Raw genomic sequence first — 7,900 nt, forward strand, 5'->3', positions numbered from 1 at the left:
TAGGGGAATTAGTTTGTTATATTTAAAAATGTGCAGGTGTGTGCATGATGTCTGAAGTTTGTGGCAACTGTGGTTCTTTAGATATAGGGAGTAAAACAAAAACAAATACAAAAATCCACAAACAAATTACTGTGCAGTCCAAATTCCAAAGAGGGAGCATTTTTATATTTTCCTCTGCCAATGTTAATAAACCTGTGAGGAAAAAGATATTATGGAACATTCAGTTGTCCCCTGGAGAATTAGTGTGCAAGTTTTGTGTGGAAGGCCTGGAAATTAAATGCAGTTACTTAAACTGGTATACAAGGATTTTATAAATCTCAATACCATCTTAATTATGGAGTCATAGAATCATAGAAGATTAGGGTTGGAAGAAACCTCAGGAGGTCATCTAGTCCAACCCCCTGCTCAAAGTAGGACCAACCCCAACTAAATCATCCCAGCCAGGGCTTTGTCAAGCGGGGCTTAAAAACCTCTAAGGATGGAGATTCTATGACCTCCCTAGGTAACCCACTGCAGTGCTTCACTACCCTCCTAGTCATTACTGTAACCATCATAGTGACTATAGTGGGTGACCTACATCATGTCAGAGGACAGAAGTTTCAGTGTGTTCATGGACTATGTGTAATAGCATCTTAGCAGCCTGACAAACACCAGTCTGTGTGGCTAGTAGGATTTATGGACAGCGCAAAACTAGTGTTTACAAAAACATTTAAGTTTGACCATTTTCAGGAGCTGAAATGCAGAAATACAGTGTTCTGAACTGAAATGGCTACCAGCCTGTCCGTTTAACTCCTTCCTATTTATTAGGACACCAGGATGGTAATGAAGTGAAAACAGACTTACTCTCCTCCAGACTGACAACCAATTTATACACTATGTCTTGTAACTGTCGATCCAACCTAACATGAAGAAAAAAAGAGGAGGAATAATCCTTAGTTAGGCAGGACACATTTGCACAATAAGCTACTGAATATTTAATAAATTTAAAAAAACTTATTGTAACAGATATGGACATCTTTTGGGTGTAATATAAAAACACATAGATTAATAATAACATTTTTGTAGAGGAGCTAAATATATTGCCGAACACAGTACACATCAACAGGAAAATGACAGATATAGCACCAAACTCTTGTCTGCCATCAGCTTCTGGCTATATAGCACCTTAGGAAAACAAACCACTTAAGCTGAAAATGCATCTTCAGAGAAGGAAGAAGAAATCTGCAGTATATTTTCAAAGCTATTCTCAAGTATCTTAGGCTTGCTATATAGGTTTTGTTAAAATTATACAAAGCCAAACGGAAGATTAAGTTTCAAGGTTTGGATTCAACATCACTAGCAGCATTTTGCTAGTGACCAAGAACCAGAAAATAAAAGTGACTAGAGACAAAACTAAATACAATGTAGATAAACAAAGAATATGCAGCATACAGTGAATTAGCTTTTAAACTGTTCTTTCAGCTGCAATAATTAAAGATTACAGGTCACTCTAAACAAGCACAAAAATCTAAATATTACAGGTAAATAAAAATGTTTTAAACCTGTGTTTCTTTAAAATAATACCAACAATTGAGATACTCTTATTACCTGATATTATAAAGAGGTTGCGTCTGATGTACAACAATGTTGCATTTTGGACATCTGTTACTGTAGTAAAAATGTCTTACTATGCAGCTTTTACAGACTGTACAGAAAAAAAATGGAAAAGCCCATTATATTGTAGCAAATGTTTACTGAAGATAATGCAGGAGGAGTAATTAGCTTGAGACCGTGCTCAGATAACAGCAAGTATACGAAAATAAATTAAGCAAAATTAAGTCAATTTAATTTTTATGAAAACTTTTCATAGGTTGGCAACATTAACATCAGAGTGAATTTAAACTCAGCATCAGTTTGATGTGAATTTTTAACCCTAATCCAAATTTCTCTCTAAACTGCGTGGCTGCGCAGCTGCCTATTAAGCTTTGCGCAGGGGCTCAGGGCTGCGGCGGGGAGAGATGCCTCTCCTCGCCAGTCCCAGCACAGACCTGCCGCGGCCAGGCACCCCTCCTCCCTGCCCCAGATTTGCTGGGGGTGAGGCATCCTTCCCCAGGCCTCAACATGTACCTGCCCCGGATGGGGAAAAGGCGCTCCTCCCCCAGTCCCCAACCTAGCCCTGGCACAGACTTGCTGTGGCTGGGGGAGAGGTGCCTCTTCCCCGTCCCCAAGCCCAGGGACGGTGCGGGAAGAGAGAGCTGGGGAGAGTCCTCTCTCCATGCTGAAGCCCCTGGGCAGTCTGCACCCCAAACCCTTCATCCACAGCCCCACCTCAGAGCCCACACTCCTATCTCACTCCCTGCACCCCAACCCTGAACCCCTCATCCCCTGGCCCCCATTACCTCCATATTGGTGCACACAACAAAATTCATTCTGCACATGCATGGGAAAAATTAGAGGGGACACTGCCCTAACCCATTCTTCTTTTCAAGGTATTGTACAGCTTTCCCTTGTATTTCAAACAGCAAACAACCTCATTGGCTGCTACAAGTTAGTAGTGAATTACTAATAGTTTTGGCCTATTACTTTATAAGCTGATTTCTCTGCTTTTATGGAGCCTCTGTCAGCAACAGAAGTTGGCAGAGAAAAGGATGTCTCTATTCCCCAGTGAGACAAGTTGAATTTCTCTAGCAGCACGTTTGGTTGAGGAAAGGCTGTTTGGAACATTATAAAGTACGATCCTCAACCACGCTACCAGACTTATTTAAATAAACCACAGCTTCTGGCCCATCCTGACAGAAAATACTGGATTCTTGAACAGGCATTTCTGGGCCTGCTACAGACAAAAACTTTCCGCTGATCTCCCAGAAATACTCAAGAGTCCTCAGCCCAGAGTAAGGAATAAGCAGTAAATACAGTCATTTTAGACAATTCCCTTTTGTGAGGACGTGAAAATCTCACTCACGATGTTTTGGTAGCTGATCTCGCTCTAAATTTGAAACTAAATTCTTTAAAAGTCTAACACGGATACTTACATGTATGAAGACACTCTGTAATGGTCGTGGCATCTATAAAATAACCTTTGCAGATGGAACACAAGATGTAAGGCGTCAACTCAGACAGGTTTATCATGCGCTATGAATACAATTGAAATTGTTTGAGAACACATGTTAAAGCAATAGATTTCTCACTCCAGCTTCTGAAGTCTCACAACCTCAAGCCACATTAAGAATGGAAAGATTTGTGTCAATATGCAGCACCTGGATCGACACTGGATGGCCCTGAGCAGCAATAATACTTCAAACGCTGCTCCTTCCTAAAGGTTCCCATCTATTTTTCTGAATTGACCTTTCTGCAAACACAGCAATTCAATGTATTTCACGAATCACTTCTAAAATGCAAATTATAAACAACTTCTTCAGGTGTACTGGACAACTCAGAGAATATGGCACTTCACCAGTATTAATGAAGTACAGATTGGTAGCAAGCTAAAATCTTTATCTGAGGAGTGTGCAATAGACTGTGTAATGGCCCTCGGTCGTGAATCACAGAATCATAGAATATCAGAGTTGGAAGGAACCTCAGGAGGTATCTAGTCCAACCTCCTGCTCAAAGCAGGACCAATCCCCAACTAAATCAAGTTGAATCTGAGATAGGGCTGGCCTTTTGCTTCAACACGTATTTAGGTTCATATAAATGCATATTAAGGCAGGGACTGCAATTATACTGCACAGGATTTTGACTAAAAAAGCACATTTGCCAGGGAGGAACAAATCCACCAGCTGTTTTCTGACAGAAATCTGTTACTCTGGGCCAAAATGCCTTTCCTTGATAGGACTGGTAGGGTGTCCATCCTGAAATGCAGACTTTTCAAGAGTGTATGTCATAGTTTAAGGTGTACTCCTCCAATCTAGTCCAAGTCTTCTGCATCATCATTCACCTGCCCCCTTGCCCGCACCCAGTTGTTCTGTGACCTCTGACCCACCATTACCCACAACTTTTCAAACACTTTCAACCTTATACCCACTTCCTGCCCTTTCCTTCCTCTCTTTCATGAAGATGTTCATTGTCTCCATTCCTTCTGCACTCTCCACCATCCTGATTCATTCCATCTCACCAACCATTGGATACCTCCAATATCTGCTTTCTCTGGTTTTATTCCCAGGCTCTGAGAGTCTCTTAAGGAAATCTCATGGTCACTCAGACTTCCTTCACTACAACATCATTCTACTCTCCTTCACTTTTGCCATCTTCCTTGTCAAACAGCATTAATTCTTCACTCATCGATTCCAAAGCCAGAAGGGACTGCTTTGATCATCTAGGGTATGTCTATACTACCTGACGGATCAGTGGGTAGTAATCGATCTATCAGGGATCAATTTATCGCGTCTCATCTAGACGTGATAAATCAACCCGTGAATCGATGCCTGTACTCCACCTTGGCAGGAGGAATAAGCAGTGTTGACAGGGAAGCGGCAGTTGACTTGCCGCCATAAGGATGCCCAGGTAAGTCGAACTTCAACTTCAGTTATGTGAATAGCATAGCTGAAGTTGCATATTTTAGATCGACCCCCTGCCCTAGTGTAGACCAGCCCAAAGTCTGACTTCCCATATAACACAGGCCAGAGACTTACATGATCATTGATTCCCATGTCAGCTCCATCCTCCTTTGTCATGGCTGACAATGCCATCATCCTCTTGGTCACTGAAAACTTGGTTATCATCCAGAACTGCCTTCTTTCTAACCATACACATCAAGGTTAAATCAAAAGCTTACCTCTGCTTATTCTCTCTGTACACATTACTAAATCTCTCATCCAGGGCATTGTATCTTAGCTTAACTATTGCAACCTCACCCCTTCCCAGCTTCCTGACATCCACCTGTTTCCCCTCACTTTAAGCATGCTAAGTTCTATCTTAATCCAAACAGCCACACCATGCTGCACAATGAGAGTTCTAGTCTCACCTGGGCAGTCTCTCTAAGCTTACTCCTGAAGACAACCTGTGCCAAAAATTACAATTCTGCGCCAAAAAATTAAAAATTCTGCCCCCCAAAATTAAAATTCTGTGCACAATATTTTAAAATTCTGCAGAATTCTACAAACTGTATTTGTCATATAAATGTGGAGGCTCCAGAATGGCATTGGGGAGCACAGGACACTAGCTGCACAGAGGTGAGACATCACTGTGCAGCTCTCCCCTCTCTTCCCCCAGACTCAGCGGTGAGGCTGCACCCAACCCTGACACAGTGCAAGGACAGGGCCTGCCCCAGAAACACCCTTGGGCCCTGCCCCTCCATGCCAGGTGCACCAGATAGACTCAGCAAGGCAGGATCCAAGTGTGGAGGGGCTTAGTGTGGAGGGATCTAGATGTGGGTTGAGGGGGTTCTGTGCTGGGCAATCTGGGTGCAGGTGGATCAGTGGGGTATCCATATGCGGATGGGATCTGGATGCACAGGGGCTTGTTGGAGGGTTTTGGGTGCCATGGTAATGGGACTCTGCAGGGGGGTCCAGGTGAAGGTGGTTGGGGCTCAGCAGGAGGAGTGTGGGGGGAATAGAGCTTGGCGGGGGGTCTGGGTGTGTGGGACTCAGTGGGGGGGTCAGTTGCTGGGAAGTGGTGCTCAGTGGGGTGGGGATCCAATTGCAACTGGTTGAGGATTGGTGGGGTGAGGATGTGGGTGGTCAGGGTGGTCCAGGTGCAAGGGGAGTGGGGCTCATGGGGGGCGTTCTAAATGTGGGGAGTGAGGCTTGGCAGGAGGGTTTGGGTATGAGGGGGTCTGGATGCACAGGGGCTGGGTGGATGGGGGAGCAGCTCCCTGTACATGGATCCTTCCCCCTAAAGCAGGAGGAGTGGCAGGGGGGGCAGGAGAGAGTTCGCAGACCTTCTTGCAGCCAGGGGAGAAATCTGGGGGTGGGTCTGACTCGCCCCTAGATGACATACAGGGGAAGAGAAGGTCTCGTCCTCCCCAGCTCAGCCTGGACTAGCAGCTAAGCCTGGCACAGGGTAGGAGCCACCAGCTAGGTCTTCCCAGTTCCGCCTCCTGCCTCACAATGATTTGCCTCTCTGCTGCTTGCCCTGGGCTCCCAAAACATACTGCTGGGGAGGGTCGCATGACTGCTTTTGTGACTTCTCTTTGCTTTCCCATCAGAAAGTCATTTTTCTGCAGGGAAGCAAAGAAATATGCGGGGGGGGGGCATAAATTCTGCACATGTGCAGTGGTGCAGAATTCCCCCAGGAGTACAGAGGCTGCACCACATGCCTGGCTCAAGCCAAAGAGCGGGTGTTTCTGAGACCCAGGCCATCAGAACATAAGAATAGCCATACTTGGTCAGTCCAATGGTCCATTTAGCCCAGTATCCTGTTTTCCAACAGATGCTTTAGAGAAAATGAACAGAACAGGCCAATTAGAGAGTGATGTCATCCTTTCCCTCTTGGGAGCCAGACCACCCCTTACTTGGCTTGAGCTGGAGCAGAGCCTGCTAGGACTGCTTTTAGTTGATACTGTCTACACCTCTCCTGGTGTTTAAGGCAGAGAGGTGCATGTTGACTGCTATCGCCTCATGAAGTAGGGGGCCATGCTCTTCAGGCAGAGTGGTGCATTCTGGGAACTATCCCCTCATGAAGCGGGGGCCATGCTCTTGAGACAGAGTGCTGCATGCTGAGAACTATCCCCACATGAAGCCGGGGGGGTCCCCGCTCTTCAGGCACAGGGGTACATACTGAGAACTATCCCCACATGAAGCGGGGGGGCCCCGCTCTTCAGACAGAGTGGTGCATGCTGGGAACTATCCCCTCATGAAGCAGGGGGGCCATGCTCTTTAGGCAGAGTGGTGCATGCTGGGAACTATCCCCTCATGAAGCGGGGGGGCCTGCTCTTTAGGCAGAGTGGTGCATGCTGGGAACTATCCCCTCATGAAGCGGGGGGGGCCTGCTCTTCAGGCAGAGTGGTGCATGCTGGGAACTATCCCCTCATGAAGCGGGGGGGCCTGCTCTTCAAGCAGAGTGGTCCATGCTGGGAACTATCCCCTCATGAAGCAGGGGGGCCTGCTCTTCAGGCAGAGTGGTCCATGCTGGGAACTGTCCCCTCATGAACAGGTGGGGCCCCCCGCTCTTCAGGCAGAGTGGTGCATGCTGAGAACTATCCCCTCATGAAGCAGGGCACCCCACTCCTCAGGCAGAGTGGTGCATGCTGGGAACTATCCCCTCATGAAGCGGGGGGGGGGGGCTGCTCTTCAGGCAGAGTGGTGCATGCTGAGAACTATCCCCCCATGAAGCGGGGGGCCCCCCCGCTCTTCAGGCAGAGTGGTGCATGCTGGGAGCGGCTGTCTCTATTGGGTGAGGCTGGTGGTCACATGGGCCTCGTCTCCAGGCGCGACTGGACCACACTCCGCCGCCCGCTCTGCCTAGCTCCTGCCTTGGTGTTCGGTGGCCCCACCCTTTACCTCACGCTCAGCGTCCGAGTCCAGCTCCCCCTCCGCCTCTTGGCAGGCTCCAAAGCGGGCCCCGGGGCCGCCCTCCAGCTCCTCTTCCTCCAGCTCCTCCTCCTCCCCGCTGGATTCAGAGCGGCTCCTCTCAAAATCGAACTGGAGGGAGCCGGCCCCAGAGCAGCCAGGGGCGCCCCCGACCTCCAGCTCCTCCTCGCCGGGCCCCAGGCCCGCCCCATCCCCGCCGGACAGGCCCGAGATCACAGAGCCTACATCCACCTCCATGTCCATGGCTGGGGGGGGGCGCCTGAAGGGACGATGGGAAATGTAGTCCTCAACCTTCTTCGCTCGCCGTACCGCCGATACGGCCAGCGAGACTGCGCATGCGTGCTAACCGTGATGAAGCACGCGGGGAATTGTGTACTCCGCCTCGATGAGATTGCGACAGCGACATGCGCAATGAACCCTCAAGGGATGCTGGGAAATGTAGTTTTAAAAAT

At 47.9% G+C, this 7,900-nt stretch overlaps 1 protein-coding gene across 3 annotated transcripts in view; it reads right to left on the reverse strand.

The window, feature by feature from the left end:
* PCGF6 (polycomb group ring finger 6) overlaps window positions 1–7,798 on the reverse strand; it is a 49,425-nt gene extending 41,627 nt beyond the window's left edge. Inside the window, exons 1-5 of one of the 3 annotated variants that reach the window (XM_030568541.1) lie at window positions 7,419–7,506; window positions 4,611–4,717; window positions 3,012–3,111; window positions 1,588–1,684; window positions 844–899 (exon numbers count right to left, since the gene is read on the reverse strand). In XM_030568541.1, the coding sequence (XP_030424401.1) occupies window positions 844–899; window positions 1,588–1,684; window positions 3,012–3,111; window positions 4,611–4,700 (343 nt within the window). In that variant the 5' untranslated portion in view covers window positions 4,701–4,717; window positions 7,419–7,506. Of the gene's footprint in view, window positions 1–843; window positions 900–1,587; window positions 1,685–3,011; window positions 3,112–4,610; window positions 4,718–7,418 lie in introns of all 3 variants that reach the window. The other 2 variants (XM_030568538.1, XM_030568539.1) reach the window with 2 other exon arrangements.
* Between the last annotated feature and the right edge of the window lie 102 nt (window positions 7,799–7,900).

This window comes from Gopherus evgoodei, chromosome 7 (assembly GCF_007399415.2).
Source record: "Gopherus evgoodei ecotype Sinaloan lineage chromosome 7, rGopEvg1_v1.p, whole genome shotgun sequence".
Classification (NCBI taxonomy): Eukaryota; Metazoa; Chordata; order Testudines; family Testudinidae; genus Gopherus; species Gopherus evgoodei.